The sequence below is a fragment of the Sinocyclocheilus rhinocerous genome, unplaced genomic scaffold (genome assembly GCF_001515625.1).
Source record: "Sinocyclocheilus rhinocerous isolate Xijiao unplaced genomic scaffold, SAMN03320098_v1.1 scaffold1311, whole genome shotgun sequence".
Classification (NCBI taxonomy): domain Eukaryota; kingdom Metazoa; phylum Chordata; class Actinopteri; order Cypriniformes; family Cyprinidae; genus Sinocyclocheilus; species Sinocyclocheilus rhinocerous.
In genome coordinates this window covers 468,444-494,679 of record NW_015637852.1, presented here as the reverse complement: position 1 = coordinate 494,679, position 26,236 = coordinate 468,444, and the positions used below count along the sequence as shown (strand labels likewise).

Below are 26,236 nucleotides of genomic sequence, written 5' to 3'. Positions count from 1 at the left end.
AAAATTAAATTTATTCCTGTGATGACAAAGCTGAATTTTTAGCATCATTACTCCAGTCTTCAGTATCACATGATCCTTCAGAAATCATTTTAATATGCTGATTTGGTGCTCAAGAAACATTTCTTATTATTATCATCAATGTTGCAAACAGCTGTGCTGCTTAATATTTTTTTGTAAAAACTGAGATAAATTTTTTCAGGTTTCTTTGATGAAAAGAAAGTTTAAAAAAACAGCTTTTATTTGTAACATTTTTGTAACAATGTGAAAGTCTTTCTTTCACTTTTGATCAGTTTAGTGCATCTTTGCTAAATCAAAGTATTTAAAAGTTTTTTGTTTTTTGTTTGTTTAATATCTTAACCCCAAAATTTTGAACGGTAGTGTACTGTTCATTAATATGACAGGTCAGCTGACAACTATGACAGAAGTTTCATGATGATTCTTTTCCAACTGACATTATCATACTCCATATTTGTACCTTCACTTTCTTTCTCTCAGTTTTTTCCTTCTGATGCCTGTATCTTTGGTCACTGGGCCATTTGGACCACCACTGCTTTCCATGCCTTCTCTCTGTCAAAATCCCTTAGTGTGCCATTTAACGTTTGTTGCTGTAAGAAAAGAATGAGATGGTAGAAAAGAAATGACCCAATAGTCACCTTGAGGTCTTCCTTTGTTAATCACAACATCCTCCATGTGCGTTGTGATGAAATCACAGCGGCGTAACAACTGCCATTCCACTGTGACTGTCTTTCATGCTACATTTGGCACTGTACAATACAGTTTTTCATTTATTAGTCTCTCATGGCTAACATCTTGTGCACAGTCATACAAAACACACACAGTACAACACACTTCCTGTACTCTTAAATTGACTTGTCAGTCATTTCATAGGGTGTAGGTTTGTGTTTTTACCTCAGAGTGTTTTTTGTGTAGTGTGTCCCATTCAGTGCGCAGCTGGCTCTTGTAGGAAGCACACTTTACTATGGTGGCTAATGTTAGTACCGCCTGCACCAGCAGCAGCCCCATCAGGACAAGCAGCAGTATGTCATACGACTGCTGCACGCGCAACATACATTCACAAGATTAATACGTTTTGAACATCCTTCAAGATGGGTTTAAAGTTAAAAATGTAGGGATAGTTCACCTAAAAATGAAATGTCATTCAAAACATGTATGAAGTTATTTTTGTTCTTTGGAAGTGATTCAGCAGTGTTGCAATTGTTAACTAAAGAATTGTTTTTGGTAATTGAAATAAAGCTGAAATAAAATGTAAATATTAGACAATAAACTAAAAATTATAAAAAAAAAAAATATTAAATGAAAATTAGAAATGTTGCCTTGGCAACTAACTGAAACAAGATGAAGTACTAAAATGACTAAAATAAATTAATGCTAGATAAAATTCTTTAAAAAAATTTTTTTTTTTATGACAAAAACATACCAATATTACTAAAACTTTGAAAAAGAAAGCTAATTAAAAACTCAACACAAATTCAATTCATGCACCTCACAATGACTACAAAAAAAGATTTTTTAATAATATTATGAAAGCACTAAAGGCCTTGTGAAACCATACAATAGTTTTAATTATGAAACAGATTTCATAAATTTCAGCTGCAAAGCAGATCCAAAAAGACAACAGTCATTATTCAGCTCAGTATTTCTTATGCTATTATTGTATTTATTAATATTTTGAATTAACTTTTATTTTTAGTTTTTTTCTATATAGCTTTAATTAGTTTTTATTTCAGTAGGCCTAATTTCTGTACTCATATCAACATATTCATAACAAATATTTCAATTTCTAACATTTCGTTTAAGCTTCAATATCTAACTTTCGTTTCAGTTTTTTAAGTTTAAGTTTTTCATTAATATTAATATTTTAGTTCAGCTTTATTTAAACGTCTGAAAATGTTTTTTAATCGTTTTAGTTTTGGTTAACAATAACAACACCGCATGAGGATCAGAAAATTCTTATGTTCGGGTGTGCGATCCCTTTAAGGGTCAAAAAAGGTCCAAATCTGACATATTGGAACTAATCTGATTTGATTGGTGGGGTGCACAGAAATGACTCACCTTTGCTAATGGCACTTCATGCAGAAAGATCTCAATAAAATTAATCACGCTGTTGGACAAAAATCCAGAAGCTGAGAAAAGCAGTGGTGAGGTCACACTACTTATAGCAATCAGCATTTCCACCTACAGCAGTAAAATTGAGAGGCGGAAAGAAAGAGAAAAAAGAAGGCGAGAGACAGTCTTTAGAGAGAATCACTCTATAGAGAAGGCAGACAGACAGCTAAATGAATGAGAATGCTGAATGTCCTCTAGGGACATTCGATTGCACTGCTTTATTGCTGGAGAGACCCTGATGGTGACTCACCAGACTCTTGCTGGGATATTCTGCCACCACATGGCTGGCAATGGCACTGGGGAAACACTGTAGAGGTATCACACACAAACAATGATAGTTAATCACTCTGAATAATTTACAATCTGAATTGGACTGATATAATAAACTGAACTCACAGCTACCAGAATCCAGAAGAAAGTGACAGAAAGATATGGCTCTGGGAGAAGAGCACCCAAATTCAGAGCAATAATTCCTCCAAATACAGCGGAGATGCCCACTATAACCTCAATTACCTGCAGCAGAGAAAGAGCGGCAGATCTACAGTAAAAATCGTGCTGATATACAGTGCATACACACAATCTCATTTGTAGGCAACTCACGGCGTAAGCCTTGAGAAGACGAGTGGGGAACAAAGCTGGGGTCACAACCACAGGGCCATCAGACACTGGCTGGAGGAATGAGATGGATGATAGCAATGAGGAAAAGAAAAAGAGCAGAGAGACATGAGCACAAGGGAGAGCATCTAAAATGTAAATCATATAAGCTAGAGACAAATACATTTAGTCATAGATATATCGCATGGTGATAAAATCCTGCTGGCTGGGACTCAGCATAAAAGCATTATGCAGTTATTTTGCAAATGGAAATAAATCTGAAATAAACTAATATATAAATATTAGATAGAAAACTCTCATTTAGAATTAGAATTTGTCCCTGGCAACTAACTAAACTAAATAAGCTTAAGTACTGTAACTATTGAAATTCAAATGAAAATAATAAATTAAAACTATAAAAAATGACAAGCATATTTTGCATTATTAAGATTTTTTAAATGACATTTTACTACATGTCTCATGCAGAGTCAGTTGTTAAAAAACAGCAAGATATTACAGGCAAAAATGTACAAATTAAATTAGAAATCTCAATTTCCACCAAACACTCAAAATTCATTAGGAAAGATCTAAGATAATTATTTGTTATTATATATATTTATTTCCTGACATCTGCCAAAATAATTGTAATATTGCAGGCAGTCTATACACATAAATGGTACACTCTCTCACACACACACCTTTGCATGACTGCAGCAGTCGTCCGCTGAGCGTGCTGACAGGATAACAGTACTGGCCGTGAGCACTTCCAGCACAATAAGCAGGAGCAGGTTAAAGTTGATCTTTAAGATGACAGACAGCAGTAACTGTTTTAATAGTATAGATGTTTTACATGCACATTATAGCTTAGTGTCTGAGCATTGTGTACAAGCAAGTGTATAAGCATGCAGTGTATTTACTTATAAATGACCATATTACTTCTATCAGATCCTTTAAAATGATCTATGCTTTTCTATTGTCATATTATATAATACACTAGACTATTTAATTTTGATGTTACCACATGAAGGACATTTTTAAGATCACTGACAAACATTTTAGGGTATTAGAGTTGTGATGTTCTCACATTGATGGCTGAGGGACTAATGGCGAGTTTACATCCGAACCACACCAGACACGTGGTTGTCACAGCAAAGGACGACACGTAGACCATCTGAAAGTCTGAAACCTGTAAACATAATGTAGGTTATGAATTTGTAAAAAAGTAGCTTTTTACTTTTTTTACTTTAGCTTTTCAAAAGCTAGTTTTTTAATACAGTTGAGCTACTGAAAACTATAGTTAAGCACCACCAGTTTTAGTTAGATACTCTCCATGATTAAACTACTAGACACAGTTGATTTCTCTGTATTTATTGAAAAATATCCTTTCACTTACTGCAACTTGTCTGTTCTTGGCAATAGCGAAGCTCACCACTGCAGCTGGTATACTCTACAAACCAGAAGCAAAACATACGAGTGTCAAACTGACCAGTGGCCTCATCCATGAGCATATGAGTCCTTCAGGACAAACACTCACAGATCCAGCAGTACAACGCAGGTAGTCCATTGCACCTGGAAACACATTACCCATGTAGAGGGAGAAAGTTGCTGCTATCAGCAAGCTGCTCTGGGGGTCAAATACAGATGAACACACACAGACCCTCAGAAAATCAGTGTGTTAAAGGAATATTTGACTCAAAATTGAAAACTGACTCACCCCTCAGGCCATCCAAGATGTAGATTAGTTTCTTAATCAGAACAGATTTTGAAAAATGTAGCATTACATCTCTTGCTCACCAATGGGTCCTGTGGAGTGCCGTCAGAATGAGAGATCAAAACATTGAAATAATCCACAAGTAATCCATCAATTAACGTCTTATGAAGTAAAAAGCTGCATGCGAGAAACAAATATATCATTAAGGTGGTGTTTTAATTTGAAACCGTTGCTTCTGGCCGGAATACCAATCCATAATCCATAATAACACTTCCTCCAGTGAAAATGTCAATCTCCTGTTGTCCTCTCACATCAAAATCCACCAACAAGGACTGTTTTGGACTGTTTTCACTCACACATGTGCCTGATCCGTGGATATTTCTCTGCTGATTTTCACTTGAAAAAGCAATATTATGAACAGAGGTCTCGTATTTTAGCCATAAGCAACAGTTTGAAGTTAAAAACATGAATTTGTTTGTTACAAACATGCATGCTGTTCACTTCACAAGACATTAATTGATGGACTGCAGTCATGTGGAATACTTGTGGATTATTGTGATGTATTTATCAACTGTTTAAACTCTCTTTATGACGGAACCCATTCACTGCAGAGGATCCATTGGTGAGCAAATAATGCAATGCTAAATCTACTCTGACAAAGAAACAAACTCGTCTACATCTTGGATGACCTGAGAGTGAGTACATTTTTAGCACATTTTCATTTTTCTTTTAAATCTCTTAGCTACAGGAGTGAAAATCTGCTGAGCCAAAGCTCTTACCCCTATAACGACGCTGTAAAGCCAGACTCTGTAGCTAAAGCAGGGATGTAATGGCCCAGGCTGATTCAACTGCAGGTCACTGGCCCTGACATCCACCGTGTAGCTGTCTCTCTCCAACCTCTCCCGATCCAGATGCCGACTCAGCGTTCCTACCCCACTGTTTTGCTCCAGGGTGGACATCTGGGCATAGCTGAACACTTCCTGAGCTGATGCCTCCTCTCGCTGCATCCTGATATCCATGACCCCTAGAGATCCAATTCATATAAATCACATATATTGACTAGGTGAGAAAAAAATGCACCGAATGCAAACATTTAGAGAAGGAGGTAAAGAATATGGCTTATGCACTATTGACAGATTGCCATATGATCCTTTTAATGACACTTAAACTTACCTCAGTTCCCCAAGGCCTGTAAATGGAATGCAACACATTTTACTGGTTACTTCTTTCAGAGCATTTGAAGGTCATTCAATCATAAACATGTCTTGTGTATTCCCAGGGAATGCATGAACTGATAAAATGTACTTTGAATGCAACACTTCGGACAAAAGCACCTGCCAAATGCATCAATGTAAATCTAACAGTGTTAAAATATGTTAGTAATTTAGCACTGTTAAATAGCAAATCTAATTTTTTTTTATACAGTATACTGTGTTGTGCTTAACAGTATCAGTCAGAAATTTTAATATCATACACAGTTTTACCAAAACTAACTAATGATAACAACATATATTATATTCTCCCCAATATTTTGCTAACATAAAAAGTGCCAGACTGAAGATTTACTTTTAGTGTCTTGTTTCATTTAATACATTTACATAAAAATGTCCATATTTAGGCACAGCTGAGAAAACATATGGACCATAAAACAATGGGTTTACAGTGACATAACCACAACCCGCTGTGTTTTACGCTCAAGCTTTTGAAAACTACCCTTTTTTTCACAATTTAGAAAGAGCAGGGTCTTGAAGGTGCTTCAATAACACGAAAGTGTGCTAAAAACACCATTTTTTTCTTTGCACTGATAAAATCATCATACAAGACCTATGAGCTCCCAGTGCTACATTTCACTAATAACTACCAATATCTCGGTATCCAGGAGGAAAAAAGTATATTTTTGGTTAACAATAAAGAAATAGAGCGCAATCAAACTGCTCCCTCTTGAAAACCCACACGCACAATGAATATAAAGCACTTTCACTGTATTACGTAAACAGCCACGGGAACACAGAGCAATAAAGAGGATGCATTGCGGGGATAATGCGTGAAGGCAATGATTCATAAAAAAGTTTGAAACACACCAACCCCTCCCTCAACCTCTTCTCCTCAACTTCATTCTGAGCCTCACTTCCTTTCCTCCATTCATTCATCTTATCTCTCCAGCCCTCTTTATCTTAATCTCTGCTTCCCACTCACCTGCCTCCAGCTTCGAGACACCGTTTATTTCAGCTTGGCCCACCTGTTCCCCTGTTCCTGTGGAAGTCTAAGGTTTTAGTTGTACTTTATCTTTGTCTTCTTCCTCTTGTTCCTCTCCTCTCTCTCTCTCTCTGTCCCCTCCACTCCAAGTCAATAAAAAACTTTTGGAATGCTTCAAAGCCTGGAACAGAAAGTTGAGAGTGTTGCCCTGCCAGCCAGTTTTAGCCAGTGAATGCAAATGGAGCGGAGAGATGGGGCTCAGATCAGGGGCTGCTGAGACCAGAGCCTCTTACTGCTCTGTTCAACTCAATGAGAGAACTCACACATAATTCAACACCCCCTCGCTGCCATACACACAAAAACACACACAGAAAGAATGCACGCAACCTAGAATGAGTTTTCCCATGTACACATAATCAGGCACCAACAAATGTTTCTTTTCTTCATGCATGGGATTACATTCCAAACCAAAGTTTGGAATAATTAAGAATTTTTTGTGTGTGTTTTTGAAAGAAGTCTCATGCTCAGCAAGGCTGCATTTATTTTCAGAAATATTTTCAGTAATATTGTGAAATATTATTACAATCTAAAATAACTGTTTTCATTTTTAATATATTATACAATTACGTTTATTTCTGTGTTGGCAAAGCTGAATTTTCAGCAGCTTTTATCTTCAGTGTAACATTATTCTACAGAAATCATTCTAATACGCTGATTTGGTACTCAAAAAAATTTCTTAATATTATTACCAATGCTGAAAACAGTTGTGCTGCTTAATGTTTTTGTAAAAACTGTAATGCATTTTTTTTCAGGATTATTTGATGAAATAGACATTTCAAAAGAACAGCATTTATTTGAAACAGAAAACATTTTTGATCAATTCAAAACTTTTATTCAAAATGCTGAATAAATGTATTAATTTATTTTTTAAATCATACTTACCCAAAACATTTGAATGGTAGTGTATCACAGTTTCCACAAAAAATATTAAGCAGTAAAACTGTTTTTAAGCATTGATAATAATAATAAATGTTACCAAATCAGCATATTAGAATGATTTCTGAAAAATCATGTTGCACTGAAGACTGAAATAATGACTGCTGAAAATGCAGCTTTGACATCACAAGAATAAATTACATTTTAAAATAACAGAAAACCGTTATTTTAAATTGTAATAATATCTCACATTATTACTGTATTTAGTGTACTTGTTATCAAATAAATGAAGCTTTGATAAGGATAAGAGACTTATTTAAAAAACATTTAAAAAATCTTAACTATCAAAAAAGTTTAAACTGGTAGTGTATGTCAACAAACAAGATACACCGTTCTGGTTGCATAACAAGTTCAAAGCTGTGCAGTCCTGCACTTCGCTCTTGACTCCTCCCACCTGGGCCTCCGTTTTACTGGAGTGAAAAAAACAAACCAGAGATTTGGGACGTCCCACAGGGCTTCTGAAGTTTGTAACCAGTGGACTCATAAACAGGGTCTTTAATCCTAGCACATTTCAGAAGGTTCAAGCATTTTGTGCCGTGTGAGGCACTTTTTATTATGGATGCATGCGCTTTATTTCACTTCTTTTGGACCGATGAACTGCAACACCCACTGACTGCCATTAAACAGCTTGGAAGATCAAAGACCATTTTGAAAGGGTTAGTTTACCCAAAAATGAAAATTAGGCTGTGTTTTACTCACCCCCGAGGCATCCTAGGTGTATATGAAATGGATGGGCGCTTTTTATTTCACTTCTTTTGGACTGAAGCACTGCAACACCCGCTGACTGCAATGATAGAGCTTGGAATAGCCAGGACAATTTTTAATATAACTCCGACTGGATTCGTCTGAAAGAAGAAAGTCATATACACCTAGGATGCCTCGGGGTGAGTAAAACACAGCCTAATTTTCATTTTTGGGTGAACTAACCCTTTAATATAACTCTGATTGGATTCATCTGAAAGAAGGAAGTCATATATGCCTAGGATGGCTTGAGGGTGAGTAAATAATGAGCTAATTTTCATTTTTGGGTGAACTATCCCTTTAAGAACCGTATCGAACACGAATCGAATTCATTGTCGGGCAAGTTCGATTCACTGCTTCACGAATCTTCGAAACCTTATACGAATCTTGTGTTTTGAATCAGTGCTTCGGAGCGCGTGTAAGTCACACCATCATTTCAGCATATTTTAAAACAAGTTTCTAAAATTCTGACTGTAAACGTTCTGTTGCAAATTTGTTGGTAGATAACAAGTGTTACAAATGAATAAAGATTACATATTATCTGGTATTTAATGGCATTTTAAACATAATATTTTGCAAATTACCTACATTTGAAACTCTTGTGCAGCTATTTGTAGAACATGTCACTGAACGTTATTGCTGTTTTTGATGCATTTAAATTAAAATTAAATTAAAGCATTTAGCAGACATTTTTATCCAAAGCGACTTCCAGTGCATTCAGGATATAAATTTTTTATTAGTATGTGTGTTCCCTGGGAATTGAACCCACGACCTTTGCGCTGCTAACGCAATGCTCTACCACTGAACCAGTTAAAGAGTTTTAACCAGTCTTCAGCTTGCAGTTTTCAATCGTATATAGATATAGTAGACCCCTCTCTGACCCCTAGATATAGTAGCCTGCAAACTTTGAGTCCAGATGCTTCACCAATGGGCAACTACTTCCCACATAAAAGGACAATGCTTCTCTTTTTTCTTTCCTTTCTTTTCACTTTTCTGACTCATATAACCCTGGCTTTTTCATTGCAACCCTTCATGCTTCCCTCCTCCCCTGCCCCTCTCCCTCTTTCACATCTGTTGTGCCTGTAAACATTGTCTGGTTTGCTGAGATTAAAGTCTTCTTTAACACAGTACAAACAACTTGAGGGCTAAGTTGCACTCCAAAGTTACAAAAAAGATTTCTCAGAAAGCAAAATAAATTTCAGAGCTGCTGAATCAGCTAACAAACAGCATTAAAATTCAGCAAGCAGCATTACAATTATTAAGCTCAATGGTTCTCAGCTGGTAGCCTACGTGTCTGTGGGTCACAGGTCTACTCTGACTGTGGACAGCAGAGGGGAAAATATAAAGTAATAAAATGCAACCAGCCATATAGTCATAGGTAAAATAACAAAATAAATAGCTGTATTACATTTGAAAACGTATAGAACAAAATGTTTAATATGTTGGATATTTTGTATCTTAATTTAATTTAGAATTTCGAGGTCATACTAAAATGGAGTCAGATTAGATAATAAAATGGAGTCAGATTTGAGTTAAACCTAAATTGAATAACTCTGCGCGCTGAAAAGACTGAACACGCAAGTGACCTTCATCCACCACTGGATACCTTCCTTGGGCCAAGTGCGTGGACCTTACATAACAAAATAAATACATTTATTAAATTTCAAAAGGTACATGAGGAAATGCTTTAGATTCATTTTAATAAATTATCATTTATTAATAAAATAAACAGGCTTAATAAATTTCAAAAGTTGTAGGAGAAAATGCTTTATATTTTTGACATTTTATCTTTATTAATTTAATGCATTAAATGATCACATCTTTATTAATTTACCAAATTATAATAACAAAATAAACAGGCTTATTACATTTCAAACAGTAATAGAACATTTCTGACATTGTATCTCATGTCTTTATTTAAGAAATCAAATTATCATTTTTTTTTTTTACTAATTTAAGAAATTACAGTAACAGTAAATAGGGTCATTAACTTTAAAAATGTAGGAGAAAATGATTTACTACTTGACATTTTATATTTTAATGATCATATCTATAAAAAATATAAAATAAATTGGCTTATTTAATTTTAATGGTTACATTTTATTGATTGCTTAGCGCATCAAACCGTTGCAATTCAATATTCATTTAGAATACAAAACTGTCTATTTTTCTATTCAGCCTATTATGTGCAATAAACAGTTGTGGTTTGGGTCGTCACTTGATGTCTGTAAATGTACTGTAAAATCTGAGTTGGGAAAACTTGGGTTCTGCAATACAAGCAAACAAAAATGATGAACCTCTAGCTTATTAAAAAACCCAGACTATGAAAAATGACGAGAAGCATGAGTATTTTGTAGTAATCTTTATAAAGAACACTGATTTAGTCATCAAGTGACACAAATGTCATTAGAGACACAGCACATCAGAACATATTGCAGCCACATTCTGAATCAGTCGTTTCAGTCAGGGGATTCACAGCTACAATTCTGCAACTCCATGCTGATAATAGTTCATTTTCCCAGACAAAACAGACCCCCGCACACACACACAGAAGAGTGTAAAGTCAATGCAAGACATGACGACAGCAACAAAACCCAAGCATGAAAATACTTATATGCTCATCTACATTTACAACAGTTACCAAGACTTCAAGAACACTTCTATAATACATTATTGTGAGTTCTCGATGGAAGCCTTAAGATGATGACATCTTATATACATCTACTTACAGCTGGAGATCAAACTACTCCACATGAGAGATTTCCATCAGTATTTACACTGGCAGCCACATTCTCTGCCCACATTTTAAACATATGGTTACTGATAACAAGAGCAATATCTGTACAACTGTGAAGAAGCATCATCTCAATGCTCGAAAATACAAATCTAGGAAGCATATTTAGTAACATCTATAATCAGTGCTGACAATGATTGAGTTGTTTTCTATTCCAGAGGACTACCTCCTTGTACCCCTAAGCCATGATGTACCAAAAAAGCATGAGCTGCTTGCTGTAGCTATCTCAACAGTGCCACGTTTTTGGGTCACATCACATTTGCTGCTCATACTGCTTCAAAATGAGTTACTGGAATTGCAATATTCCAAGGTTAGTAGAGGTACTGCATCTAAGAAAACCATTATCTGTCACAGGTGTTATTCAATTTGGAGACGAAATGTAAAATGGCATTGTTTCCTTTATGGCTGTTACCTAAAGCACAGATCAAGTCTGTTGAGAAGAGATCACCACAGTTCTAGATGGAGAACTACGAGTGCATTGCTACTGCCACTGAATGAACACATTTACACCGCACTGCTAGAGTCCTGGAGGAAGTGCACGTGTTGGGATCTCAGCATGCTTTGATAAAGTCTGGAGGCAGTTTTAGACGATGGATCCCTTCGAGGAGGACAGATGAATGGAGCGAATGCGCGTGGCCAGCGTCTTCTCCAGATCATGCAACACGTCGGGGCAGCAGTTCTCCATTGGGGTGTTATAGAGCAATTGTTTAAATGGCTCAAGCTCTATGAGAACTGCCATGTTCTTCAGAAAGTAGCCCTCGATGTAGGTCGACAGCTCAGGTGCCTCTAGGAACTAAGAGAGAAGGAGAGGAAAGAACATACTGAGAATGTAAAGAATGTTTCGTATGCATGGAAAAATAAATCTGAGAACATGTTCGATTGTATAAAAAACCATTAAGCGGCTCAACTGTTTTCAACATTGATAATAATAAGAAATATTTATCAAACATCAAATCAGCATGTTAGAACGATTTCTGAAGGACTGAGTGAGTAATGTCTGAGGAAAATTCAGCTTTACCAACACAAGAATAAATTGCATTTTAGAATATATTAAAATAGAAAACAGTTATTTTAAATTGTAATAATATTTCACAATATTACAGTTTTTTCTGTATTTCTTTTGAAATAAATGCAGCCTTGGTGAGCATAAAAGTTTTGAATGAAACAAATCTTTGAACAAATGTTTAAACAGCAGTTTTTTTTTTTGTAAGAAACTACTAAATGTATAAAACAAATAAAATACTTTAAATAGTAAAATAGAAATTATTACATAGTGAGGCTAATGGACTTTATTAATTTGTGGAAGAAATAATAATAACTTCAATTATTAATTGAACACTTGTCTTATATTGCTCCTGCAATAAGAATCAGTTTGACTGCTTTACACTGTAAAATCCCTTTAAAAACAAATATGCTAGATTGCATAACATAAGGACTGAAACAGAGTTATTAGTACTTACATCCATAACCTCAGTGTTTCTGATTTGAAGTGAATCCGTTCCACCACAGTACAGATACTGCATCACCAGCTATATGGAAAGCAAAATATAATGTTTCATGCATCAGTCAGACACTCAATAGACCACAATATAAAAATGATGAGCTCTCCTTTCCCTCTCAATAAAAGCAGCATAAAAATAGCAAGACACACTCGCATCTTCTCAGAGCATTAGCGAAGCAGTCGGACTGTACCTGAAATACATTGTATTTGACATGGCTGATTTCGATACAGGTGTTCTCAGCAGCTGGTCTGTTTGCCAGAAGTAATTTAAACCTTGGGTACAAGAAGGAAAATTTAAAACAATAATAATACTCCTATATGAGTAACAATAAAAGAACATAAGCTGTTCTTGGGCCTCATATATGTGTTATTAAAAAGGTATTGTAATCAAAAGAACAAAAGCACACAAGGCACACTGTCACTGTATGTACTGTAATTATACAGGGTTTCTTTTTTCAGGTGGATGCAGTGCACCAACTGACCTGTTGGAGGCGGTGAAGAGCAAAACTTTGTGAGCGTAGAATGGCTTTCCTTCCACCAGGAAGGTCACATCTGCCATCTCCTTGTTGTTTAGAAAATGAGGATCTGACATAAACATATCACAGATGCATTTCATTAGTTGCAACTGTGGAATCCATGGAAATCAGCAGCATACCACAGTCACTGCCAACAGAACTCCAAAGGTTTATCCTAAAATGAAAATTCTGTCATATTTACTTTACTTTCATATTGTTCCAAACCCGTATGAAGTCAAAACAAATCATACTGATCATATTGAGAAACAGACTGAAATGTTTGTCTTTGTTCAATGAAAATGTTTACTGCCAACCTAGATCTATTTGGAATATGCATGAGAGTTTATTTTTAAAAAAATTGTTAATTCAACATTCTATTGAGACAAATCCAATTCATAAAACTGGTTTCAATGATCTGTTTGTAAATCGAACGGTTGCAGTTAATGGGTTCACCTCATTTTATTTTAGCTTTATTTCAGTTACTGTAAATGATTCTTAATTTAGTTTGAATGAACCATAACAACATTGAATTAAGTTTTTATAAAGATGGAATTTAATTTACATTTTATAGATCAATTTTATTATTATTCAAACAAACTGTTCTTAATTGCAGTGCACTCTTCAGAATTTTGTGTTCCACAAAAGAAATCAGTCATACGGCTCACAGAGTGACACGAGGGTGAGTACATAATGACAGAATTCTCATTTTTGACTGAACTATCTCTTCAGCCTGCATTTAAAATATTTTTTAATGGCAGAACCACCCACAAATGACATTTTTCACTTGACATTTCATTAACAAAAAGAGTGCTCAGTTCAATTCAAAATGTCACTTTCTGTTGGTCATGAAAAGCTTGCAGTTGTTTGTGTTTTACAGAGAGCACGGCGCAACCTGATATCTGGTGCTACGTACCCAGTCTTGACGTCTGTTTCCTCTTGATCTCTGTAAGTTTGGGGATCGGATACGGTCCGTAGCACTGAGTAAATATCATGGCCAGCTGCTGACTAATCACTTCATTCTGCAAACCATGAGAAAGAGTAACAGGTAAGACACCTCTCATCAAGCCCCAATACAAAACAACACATTTTGACTTGCCTTGGGGGTGTTACAGCGCCTGAGTTGTGTGAAGGTTATGTGTATGTGTGAGCTTGCATAGCAAAACCACACCATATATTCTTGAGAAGTATCAATGCATGGTGTTTTTGGGATCAGTACTTTGTTAAATCCCTGTCAGATCGCTCCTTCTGCGGTTTGAACGATCAGCTTCTCTGAAAGATTGTTAGAGGTTCCTCATCAACTTGACGTTTCTCTCGCCCGGCCTGCCTCTGCCTCTACAAATCACCTGCTGTCAGCATAGCACCGCTATTTCCTCTCTCTCCTGCTCTCTCTCTGCCGTTCTTTCTCTTGGTCTCTCTCTCTCTTTGTACTAACAAGCAGACACGCATTACTTGTGAAGGTTGAGCAGGGAGCGGAAACTGTCAGTCATCCCTGCAGGGCTCAGAGTAAGGATCCTTGACTCCACCATAGATCAACCTTGACAAACACGCTCACACATACACCTACTGTAGCCCCAATAGAAGGAAATCCACGTTTATCTTTACTTCCTGTCTGATCTGCTATAGAGGGAGTAGGTATGGATGTGTGAAGCAGATGTAATGGTCAGTGTCTAAGGATTCTTTCTAGCACCCTAGGTTTCAAAGCAAAGCTCACTATTACATAATGCTGTGGGAGGACGTCAACAGAATGCCCAATTCAAATTATGCAAGTTTCTGCCTTCACTTCCTGTTCTACAGAAGCAATATGTTCCCCAGGGTTCTGGACTCTAAGGATTCTAAAAGAGGTGTAACCCTAGGAAATTACTTGATGGGTATGATCATGTATCTCAGGCAAGCTTAACTAGCAAGACCAAGATCAGAGGTTTAATTCCAGAGAAAGCATATGATGTCAGTTGTGGAAATTTGCACTCTGTGTTGGTGCGTATGAGTTTAGCATGTGTTTTTGTTCACCTTGCTGGCACGCAGGATCTGGAACATGAGTGGGAGGCCGTGTGTTATGAGTTCCTCTGTGTACTCCTCCTCTTCAATAGAGCTGAACTCTTTCAGCAGACCCTGGATCAGCGGCCGCCGGTGCTGCAGGAAACAGGTTCGCAGGGACTCCAGCCAGGTGTGCAGCGTCCAGGGCACCCCTGATATACACAAAGACACATGAAAAACACCGTTTTACTTTTTAACAAGTAGGAATGTTATGTAATCAGTGATGTATGTCGCCTTTAAGATTTTCACAATGGTATACACTACCATTCAAAAGTTTTGGGTCGGCAAGATTTTTTTAAATGTTTTTGAAAGAATCTCCTATCCTTACCAAGGCTTCATGTATTCAATCAAAAATACAGCAAATCAGAAATACTGTGAAACGTAATTATAATAAAAAGATTTTTGTATTTTAATATATTTTAAAAAGTAATTTATTTCTGTGATGGCAAAGCTGAATTTTCAGCAGGTATTACTCCAGTCTTCAGTGACACATGATCCTTCAAAAATCATTCTATAATGCTGATTTAGTGCACAAGGAACATTTCTTAGTATAACGGATGCTGGAAAAAGTTGTGCTGCTTAATATTTTTTGTTGAAGCCTTGACTGTTTGATGAATAGAAAGTTCAAAAACAGCATTTATGATGAACAGGAAATTTAAAAACATAATTTATTTGAAAGGAATTTATTTTAAATTTTATAATATTATATTTAATATATAATATTTTAAATATATAATTGTGGTCAATTTAATGCACCCTTGCTTAATAAAAGCATACATTTCTTAAAAAAAAAAATAATAATAATAAAAAGTAGATAGAAGAGAATAGATAGAGCTAGTGTTAGAGGTAGCAAGTAGATTTCTAGAACAGAAACAGGATAGAGAGTTCTAGTGTTTTAGAGGGTCAAGTGCAGATGTATATATAGCATACATAACAGTTCCATGCAAGTTTCTGTTTTATTGTATGCCATATCAAAATTTTCCACAGCATACCTCTATTCAACAAGCCATTCATTACATTAAGCTATACTTACAGTAAGTAACTTAGTGTTATGCAAATTCACTGTTATACGATTATTTTATTATTGTAGATTCAGTATCAGTACTGACCTAGACTTCTGATGTCCAATGTGATGTCGACATAGCTGTGTTCAGAGCTGTGATACATCGCCTCTCTCAGAGCTTTGAGTTTGGTCTTCCCCGTGCGGGTTGCTTCTATCTTCAGGGAATTCCTCTCTTCCATCTCTGATCCCTCAGCCAAGATCTCCTGTAGAGACAGAACATCTGCCTTCCCCTTTTCCGACTGCGACAGAAGCTTGCAGAACACGTTCCTGCAGCACGAGGATGAGGATGATACGATTTTGCAGTTTTATTAATAAATTACGAGACCGTGTGTGTGTATTTGACTAATGCATGTGTGTGTGTGTGTTACCTGTGTCCATGCGCTGCGGCCAGGCTGTAGGAGTTCATGTCCCCGTGTGGTGCGGTAGAGATGCCGTTGCGGTACATGGTCCCAACCATGGGGTCCGCTCCTCTCTCCAAAAGCAGACTGACCAGCTCAAAGTTCCCTACAGCACACAAACTGCTGAGTCCTCTCTTGTGGTCTCGCTGGTTTATAATTCAGTAATTCGAGAAGGAAGTGGCACTGTTGTCCGGTCTGCAGTGTGAGCTTTCTTACCTGCAGCGGCAGCTAACTGCAAAGGCGTCTCAGTGTAGTTCTCCATCCCGTCCTGCAGAGAGCCCTCCACATTAGCTCCAGCGTCCAGAAGCAACTGAGATAAAAGGAAGGAGAGAGAAGAGATTTGGTTTTCCATTATGGAGAACTCCAGCTGTAGTGAATAAGCTAATGAAAGCAATTCCTGCTAAGATTAATTCAAGGAATTAGAGACAATGACAATGAAATAAGCAAACACATAATGAATCATAATGGCTGTACGACTTCAAGATAAAATGAGAACCTCAATTCATGCAGACAAGGCTTTCAGGAGAAAACTGATGCATACGCTACAGGAATTTTAGTCTGACTCAGTTGTGTGGCTTAAAATCTTGCCGAAAGATCGGGCGGGAGAGAGAAGTCACTACCTGCACCACGGGGATGTGCTGTTGAAGTATGGCGAAGGTGAGAGGCGTGGCCTGCCGGGTCTCTGGGAAGACTGAGGGGTACTTTTGCACTGTGTTTGGCACCTACGTGAGGTACAGGGGACAGAGCAGGGCACAAATCAGAGAGATGGAGACCTTTAAAAACCTGTCCTGGGAAAAGTACAGAGACGCTGCGCTCAGCTGAAAATATGGAGATAGGAGAGGATCTTTGGCCTTTTTGCCTCTTTATAGGAGCTGCCTGTATAGTATATAAGTACACTTTTATTCAATATGAATGCTGAAAACTGTCATGAAAAGTGACAGTTTCCACAAAAATATTAAGCAGCATGAATATTTTTCTACACTGATAATAACCCCTCCCCCTCCAAAATATAGCCCTATTTTTAAGAAGTACACAATTTTTTTAATGAATACACTCTTAAAAATAAAGGTGCTTTAAAGGTTCTTCACAGCGATGCCATAGAAGAACCATTTTTGGTTCCACAAAGAAACATTCAGTCAAAGGTTCTTTAAAGAACCATCTCTTTCTTACCTTTTAATAATCTGAAGAACCTTCTTTCGCCACAAAAACTTCAGCTGTTAAAAGTTCTTTATGGAAACATTTAGACAAAAAAAGTTCTTCTATGGCATCGTGAAGCACCTTTATTTTAAGAGTGTAGTGTACAATTCCATCAAACTGAATTGAATAATTCTTATGTATTTTAATTGAACAATCCTTAATCAATTATCCAATTAATATACGTAAGGATTATTCTATTCAATTTAATGGAATGTTACTATTAATTAAATTGCGTAAATCTTAAAAATAGGCGTAAAATGTTTTTGAGTATAATAAGAAATGTTTCAAATTTCAGAAATATCGTAAAATTCTTTTAAAAGACCTACTAAAATACATTTTAATATTATTTTCAATCCATTCATTACAAAAAAATTAAAAATTACATTAGCTTTTCAATTCAACATATAACTAAAATTATTATGCTGATAATATCATTTGTGTGAATTAGTGTATATTAAATTATTTCAATCAAGTATTTTTATTTCTGTTATTTCTACTCTAATGTATGTTAACACCAGCACCAAATACTTTGCGTTTGGCAAACTGAAGGTTAACATAATAACAACACACTTCTGGGGTTTTAACCAGCAACCCTCAATAAAAAATGTTTATTAAATTATTATTTTAAATTTTATTTTATTATAAAAAAATTACCCTCCTACACTAGCCTACACTATTCTTTTGACTTGTTTTGTTTTTATTAAAAAAAAAAAGACCCTCTAACACTAGTGTTCCCTATTCTTTTTCTATTCTATCTACTTGCTTTCTTTTTCTTTATTATACCGAGACTTGTCACAGCACTTACATATTATTGTTTTGATTGCTTCTATATTGTCCTCATTTGTAAGGCGCTTTGGATAAAAGCAACTGCTAAATGACTAAATGTAAATGTAAAATATTTTTAAAATGATCAAATATGGACACCACTGTATATACATTTCTTTTTTTACATTTCCATTTCTACTCAAATTTATTTCTACATATTCTAAAGTGAAAAAAATTGACGGTTAACCTAATATGTTGCCTTATCGTCTGGCATATGTTTTGAATTCTGTTGTTGTTTGTTTGACGGAGGCAGAAAGTGTAAGGTTTTGTGAGAGAGAAAATAACACCTGATTCATAGCAAACGTCAATGAACTCTTCACATTTTTATGACACACAGTTGTAAACAATATTATTTCCCTGCTAAAAGTGACTGAAACTGTGACTTGCGGTGATATCTCTCTGAGACGTGTTTTTATCAAGCTGGAAATAGCGACAAATAGTGAGTGTGTATATTAGTGAGAAATCTGTCTTCGCTAGCTTCTAGGGCCGAGTTTGGCAGAACAGCACCTAGTGACAGTGACTTCCAACAAACACAGAGGAAAATCTACCCAGACAAGTCACTCATGGGCATGCAAAGCAGTCTGAGTTTTCTCCTGTCATACTACAACACATGAACACAAACACTACACATGAAACATGACGGGGAGGATGGGTGTACAGAATGTGTATATATGAACACAGCAGAGATGTAGTCACAAACCTCACTGTTGATGTCGGCTCCTGCGTCTAGCAGCATCTGAACCATGGCTTCGTCACCGCGAACACATGCGTACATCAGAGGGGTCATGCCCTGCAAAACACACAAAAGCATACACCAGACATATCCTCTGATTGTGGAGTAATGAGGGAATGCAACTTGACAATATGCAGCATTACATTTAAATATTTAAATAACACAAAATTCAAGCAGTCTTCTTGTGTTTATAGGAACCAATCTCCTGGAAAACCATAACGTTACTCAAATCAAGATATGGAAAATCAGATAACAAGTGAATTAGCTAAGAAACAAAGGTAATGGCAAATGTTTCCACTCCCCGAGGTCAATAACGGAGCAAAGCAATCAGTGATGGAAAGCGCACTGGTGTGTGCTCTGATTAATACGGTCAACCGTTAAACACTGTGAATCTTGAGGAAACCTGCTGTGCAAATCTGTTTGTTTCCTTCTGGGCTTCCATAAATGGAAAATATAGCAATGTGTGCAAGCATTTATAGTCAGCAGCAACCTATCAACTTGTGCATTAATCTGCATTTAGTTGTTTTTATCTATATAAAGTGACGTATAATACACTTTTGCACCTGGAGTTGCACCTGCATTTGTACTAGGACGGGACCTCAAGAACAAACCACTTCTAGGGGCTGAACCTGCAACTTTTAGGTTACAAGACCAGGCCAAAACCAGTGCAAAATGACTCACCACAGGTTTTCAAAGCCCAAGGAAACTATTTATTTATTTATTTTTTGAGAAAAAAGGGCTGTCAAAGTTAACATGTAAACTTTTTTTTGCGCATTCACATTCAAAATTGTATTCAATTCTGCTAGACAATTATATTAATTCAATTGAGATGAAATGTGATTATTTTATTCTATTTAAAGCACACATTTGTAAAAGAAAACAATTCTCAAATTGAATTAATCTCAGTAAAAGTACAAGTAAAAAAAATATTTGCTAAATATTATATATTATATATTAATATTAATAATAATCTTATTATAATAAAGATATATAATATTATGCTTACCATTGTTCTTGCACATTATAAATGTTTTATACATGAAAATTCGCAGCTTCCTTTTCCATTCAAAGCTTTAGTGTTGAGAAGATTTTTACATTTTTATTTAAACAAGCTGAATTAATTTGATTAAAAATATGCTAAAAACAGTAATATTGTGAAATATTATTACAGTTTAAATTAACTGTTTTCTATTTTAATATATGTTAAAATTGTTCTTTATTCCTGAGATAGCAAAGCAGAATTTTCAATTTAATATTTTGTGGAAACCCTAATCATTTTTTCCCTCAGAATATTTTGTTAAAAAGAGCAATATAAAGAAACAATATAAACATTTTCAATTTAAGGATACCTTGCTGAATATAAGTATTAATTTCTTTCTTTAAAAAAACTCTTACCGACCCCAAAATTTAATACGGAAGGGTATATTTCAGGAATGGGGTTCCCACGCAAAGGAATCATAATATTTGCAATTTTTTATCATTAAAAAAATGATAAAACCCCTACCTTAACATACTGTTAAATACAAAAATAATGGCAAGTTTTATATTTGTGTGCATGAACGTCTGTTTATGTAACAATCATTCGAACCTGTTCACTCATACTGTTGATTCCACCGGGTCCTAGTAAGTTGATGGCCTGGTTGACAAGGTCAGTACGGCCACAGTTGAGCATGCGGAAGCCCAGGTCCTGCAGGAACTTGGCCTCGGTAGAGGCAGCATCCAGCTTACGTGACACGCAGAAACAGTCATCAGTCCTGCGGCACACACACAAAAACATCTCTCTAATGTCTTAATCCTCTGCACAAAAAAAGCTTGAGTCACATATTCCAAGTGAAACACTCATCTATGGGTGAACCTTTCATTACAACACTTGGCCTAATAGCAATAAAACCGCAGTTATGGTGTGATTCATGCCTTATGTTGGGTCGACTGAGCTTGTTTTCCCTGTACAGACTGTTTATGAGCCAGTTTCATTTCACTCATGATGGGTAGCAATATCTGGTAGCTGGATGTTAATTTAATGGCAGCACGCTTACTTCAGCTGGCGGGGTTCACAATCCACCCCGGGCAGCAGGAGTCTGGCCGCCTGCCGAACATCATCGCTATCCACTGAAAAGCTGCGGCGGTGCTCCGCATGTGCCAAAGCTACTCTGATCCACTCCATCAGAGGAGGCAGTACGAGAAACGGCCTGCAGGAGGAGACAAAATGACTAGGTTATTTAACAAATACACATTATTTGTCTTTACTAATGATATTTTGGTATTATTATTGTATCAACTAATATGTTAAATGAGCTTTTATATTTTCAGTTTTCATTTTAATTTTAGTTTTATTTTTAGTCAGTTTGCTTTTGTGTTTTAAAAATTCATTAAAAAAATGTTTTTTTTCCAGTTTTAGTTGCATTTCAGCATGTTTTAGTTAGCTGCCAAAGCAACATTTCTAACTTTTGTTTAGTTTAAGTTTTTTTTTAATCTAATATTTATATTTGATTTATTTCAGCTTTATTTATATTAACAAAATATATACAATATTTTTTGTAGTATACTATTTGCATATAGCCTATATAAACTTTAATACAAAAATCTGGAATAATTATTTTTTTTGATATTAGAAGAAAGAATAAAGAAAAAGAGGTCTCTCACCAAGGCTTCATTTATTTGTTAAAAAAATACAGTAAAAATAATATTGTGAAATATTATTACAATTTTAAAGAACTATTTTTATAATGTAATTTATTCCTCTTGTTGCAAAGCTGAATTTTCAGCAGCTGTTGCTTCAATGTCACATGATCAATCAGATTATGTATATAGTACATATATAGTACATATATAGTACACTATAGTATAGTGTTTGTTTATATATATATATATATATATTTATATATATTATATATATTTAGAACTAAAACTCATTTTAGTTAGCTGCCAAGGCAACATTTAATTTTTGCTTATTGTAAGTTTTTCATTTAATATTTATTTTTGATAATATTAGTGTTATTTCAATTAACCTTTATGCACCAGGAGCTTGTAACACTCCAAAGAGAAAGGAAAAATTGAAATCGCATCATATGACCCCTTTAATAGTTTTAGTTAGCAATAACAACACTGATCTTTAAATTCTTCAATCTGTGAGAGAAAAAACTGGACTTAATCTCACAGCAACTGATTTAATATCAGCTCAACTAACAAAAGCCCTTTTCATGACCTTGGAAGATGAAAATGTTTTATTAGGTTTCTAAGCTAAATCTCATTAGCAGCTGAGCAACACAATGTAACCTGAGAATTTACACCAAACAAGATCAAAATTTAGCAGACAAATCAACCCATAAATGTTTACTCATTTAATATCTTTGAAAATGACAGTAACATAATTTTCCATCAAATACAGGAAGTGCTTCACCTACTCTTCATTTATTTATAACGTGGCTTCATTTCATTGCATTGCCTTTGCCTTGCAGTCTGTTGCACTGTATTTCACATTTACATGCCTCTGCATTTCATCATATTACAGTGTCAAGCTGAATAAACGACTACTTGGCTTAAGGTAAGTACCTTGAGCCACTGCATCAATCAGAAAGCTCCCTAGCAAAAATACCCAGCCACAGTGGAAGTCCCCTCACCTCTCCGTCTGTAAGGTGACTTTGGACGGCTCTACGTTGGGGTTCTCCCACTCCATCTGAGGGCAGTGCATGAAGTAGCAGAGCGTATATAAAGCCTCGGGCTCCCAGTGGATCAGGCTGCTCTTCTGAGGGAGCGGAGTGCCGTTGCTGTGGTTCTTTATGCTCAGAGGCTGGAGGTGATGCATGGCTCTGGACACTAAATCACCTGTCGGGGCACAAGAGACCTTTGGTTTGCTGGGAATGATGTAAACGGTGAAGGACAGTACTGTCGTCACATTGATGCTACAGCATAAAAAATTAGCAGCTCTGTCAATCTTTCTCTGCCAGTCAGCTGTTTGTAGGACCTCGGCAGCACATTTGTCAGAAATGAAATTCTTGGCCAGTCCATCAAACTGAATATTACACAAAACAGTTATGTAATTTTGCCATAGTACACCTGTCAGGATCACTCCAAATGACCCGGGTATATCGTTTGAATTTAAAAACTCAATAAGTGCCTATTTGCATATATATTATTTGAAAAAAAAAGTCAAATGTTCGGAGTAATTAAACGCTGCATTTATTTAATCTAAAACAGAGTAAAAACAGAAATATTGTGCATTGCAATAAAAAAAGCTGTTTTCTATTTTAATATATTTAAATATATAATAAATATATATTTCAGAAATATGCTGATTTGGTGCTCAATTACTGCCATATACAGCAACTGATTAAATATAAGCTCAGAAAAAAAAAAAAAAAAACGCCTAGGAAGAAGACTTTTTAAATTTGTTTTTTAAGCGAAATCTTACTAGCAGTTAAGCAACGCAATGCAGCCTGATAATATTTATATCGAACAAGTTCGAAATTTAGCAAATGAATCCACCAATAAATGTTTACTTATTTATTATCTTTTAAAATTATGCTAACATCATTTTCCATCAGATACATGATGTGCTTCATGTACATTTTTGCTATATATGTATACATTTATAAAGTATATATGTATACACATATTTTACTAAGCTGTACTATACTGATGAATACACACACTCACATACTGTAAATAGCCTATATAGTGTGTATACAGTTATTTGCACATTTCCATGAGATCAGATATATGATGTGCTACATGTACATTTTACATGTATTACATGTATACACATATAATTTATACCCAATATATATATATATATATATATATATATATATATACAGTATATATATATAATGGGTATAAATTATATGTATATACATATGTATATGTATAGCTGTAGTATACTGTTATACACACACACACACACACACACACACACATACACATATACAGCCTATATAGTGTGTGTATAAAGTTATGTGCACGTTTGCATGAGATGTTTTGTAAAGAGCAGACAATCTGATGGATTGTGTTGAACACCAAAAATGCAAAATGTCACAAACCTCTTTTCAAACAAGGTCACACAAAGCTCTACATTCATTACACAGAACATTAAACACTCTTCCTCTCGCTCTAATGACTATTGCCTTTCATATGTGAAACTTCCAGGTCATCTACGGTCTCATTTAGTCCAAGAGACCTAATTCTTCTGAATGCATTCAACTGAACCACACTGTGTTCAGTACAGTCAATAACACACTCTGAAAGGAACACTGAGAAACAGCCTCATCTATTGCTCTGCAACTTAAATGACTGCAGCACTCACACTCATTCTCTCTAGAACATTTCACATCTCTGTTACTCTAATGAATTAACAAGGCCGCCTGTGCGAGATGAGCATTCATTTAGAGAAATAAACGACTTGCTTAACTGTTGTAATTTCTCTGCCAAGGCTGCAGATTTAAAGGAATAGCCAAACTGATCTCACAAGAAAACATAACTATTTTACAAGGTGGCGATTTCGTATGAATTCATACGAAAATGTGCGTCTTTTAGAAAAAAGCATGAAGGTTCACCTCTAATCCAACCTATAAACATAACTGCAGTCACTGGGGCATGAGTGGGTCACACGAAACATACAACTGCACGAATTCAAATTAATTAGCAATACCAATTCGCCAAAATGCGAATTGCATCGAAGTGCGGACCAATGTTTTATTGGATCCCATTGACTTTAATTGTGTGGACAAAAACAGCTGACTTCTGGATTTGGAACAACATGAGCGTGAGTACATAAAGACAGAATAAAGCAAGAATGCAGGCATTGTAAAGAGGGAATACTGATGAGTTTGAGCGGAAGCTATGTGGACTTTCTGACAGCGGAGGCCAAAGATATGCACTGTAATTACACACAATAATTACAGGATTATGCGGAATACATTATCAGCAGCCGTGGCAGCTACACGCACGAAACAATAAAGCGCAAGAATACACCTGTCAGCAGAGAAACACACGACGTTTGCAGTCGGAGGTGGTGGCAGGAGGCTCTCGAGAGGAGGAGAGGGGCTGGAAGCCACCTGGGGCACTTCTGTGACCGACACTCATCTCTTATTCATGATAGCGTGTGACATTTCCTCAAGTCAGAGGGGCAGCAGAGGAACTGACTGAGAGATATGCTCAAGATTAACTAGCTAAACAAACACGGCCACGGTAAAAGGTCTTCGTCTATTAGTCATGACTGTAAACCTCATTACCAAGAGAGCCAATCATCTACAGGTACTGTAGGGTATTCGTATGAATACGTATGGCAATGTGAGATAACAACACAGCAGAAGATCTTCTTTTTGCTTGAGCGTCTTGGATTAAATATGATACTCTCATCCGTAACAGCAGAGAAGGTGCCCTTCATCACCAGACTGAAAACGAGACGTTGGGAATGGAGGGTGCAGAATGGTGTTTTACTGTGAAAACTGAGCAGAATCGATTGGCTGTCCTCCCTGAACCACGACATAAATTATCAAGGAAAGGCCACGAGAGAGGAAGGTGCTCTGCTTGGCTTTATGTAACAGAACAGATTTTTTTGTCTTTAGAAACGTCAGACTGGGATTCGTTGGATTAACTGTAGTTGTTTTATTTAAAATGTCTGAAAAATTGCACGTCATGGGTATAACATCAAAAACTGTATCTCAAATTCAAGATAGCCTAGATAGATTGATTTTGGGATACATTTTCCAGACATTTTAAATAAAACAACAACTATAATTTAATTTTACAAAAATTTAATATATATTAAAATGTAAAATTTTATATATATATATATATATATATATATATA

At 35.8% G+C, this 26,236-nt stretch overlaps 2 protein-coding genes across 4 annotated transcripts in view; both read right to left on the bottom strand.

The window, feature by feature from the left end:
* Nucleotides 1-363: 363 nt before the first annotated feature.
* On the bottom strand, nucleotides 364-6,898 carry LOC107749281 (membrane protein MLC1-like). 3 transcript variants are annotated; one of them, XM_016564379.1, is made up of 13 exons: nucleotides 6,629-6,898; nucleotides 5,606-5,621; nucleotides 5,212-5,456; nucleotides 4,256-4,345; nucleotides 4,115-4,168; nucleotides 3,806-3,907; nucleotides 3,420-3,521; nucleotides 2,728-2,796; nucleotides 2,524-2,640; nucleotides 2,378-2,434; nucleotides 2,074-2,196; nucleotides 910-1,053; nucleotides 364-605 (listed from the first exon to the last, which is right to left on the bottom strand). In XM_016564379.1, exons 3-13 carry the CDS (start codon nucleotides 5,449-5,451, stop codon nucleotides 525-527), a joined length of 1,179 nt encoding a protein of 392 aa, XP_016419865.1. In that variant the 5' UTR covers nucleotides 5,452-5,456; nucleotides 5,606-5,621; nucleotides 6,629-6,898; the 3' UTR covers nucleotides 364-524. The 3 variants fall into 3 exon arrangements, with proteins under 3 accessions (XP_016419865.1, XP_016419864.1, XP_016419866.1); XM_016564378.1 differs by lacking the exon at nucleotides 5,606-5,621; XM_016564380.1 differs by lacking the exon at nucleotides 5,606-5,621 and having other exon boundaries at nucleotides 910-1,050.
* A 4,844-nt stretch (nucleotides 6,899-11,742) lies between these two features.
* Nucleotides 11,743-26,236, bottom strand: part of LOC107749309 (ankyrin repeat and BTB/POZ domain-containing protein BTBD11-B-like) — a 56,444-nt gene continuing 41,950 nt past the window's right edge. Inside the window, exons 3-16 of the mRNA XM_016564423.1 lie at nucleotides 23,046-23,250; nucleotides 21,462-21,614; nucleotides 21,014-21,179; nucleotides 19,393-19,482; nucleotides 17,291-17,392; nucleotides 16,887-16,980; nucleotides 16,641-16,776; nucleotides 16,319-16,539; nucleotides 15,183-15,361; nucleotides 14,089-14,194; nucleotides 13,143-13,245; nucleotides 12,852-12,933; nucleotides 12,620-12,688; nucleotides 11,743-11,952 (exon numbers count right to left, since the gene is read on the bottom strand). Of these exons, the coding sequence (XP_016419909.1) occupies nucleotides 11,743-11,952; nucleotides 12,620-12,688; nucleotides 12,852-12,933; nucleotides 13,143-13,245; nucleotides 14,089-14,194; nucleotides 15,183-15,361; nucleotides 16,319-16,539; nucleotides 16,641-16,776; nucleotides 16,887-16,980; nucleotides 17,291-17,392; nucleotides 19,393-19,482; nucleotides 21,014-21,179; nucleotides 21,462-21,614; nucleotides 23,046-23,250 (1,916 nt within the window). The remainder of the gene's footprint in view (nucleotides 11,953-12,619; nucleotides 12,689-12,851; nucleotides 12,934-13,142; nucleotides 13,246-14,088; nucleotides 14,195-15,182; nucleotides 15,362-16,318; nucleotides 16,540-16,640; nucleotides 16,777-16,886; nucleotides 16,981-17,290; nucleotides 17,393-19,392; nucleotides 19,483-21,013; nucleotides 21,180-21,461; nucleotides 21,615-23,045; nucleotides 23,251-26,236) is intronic.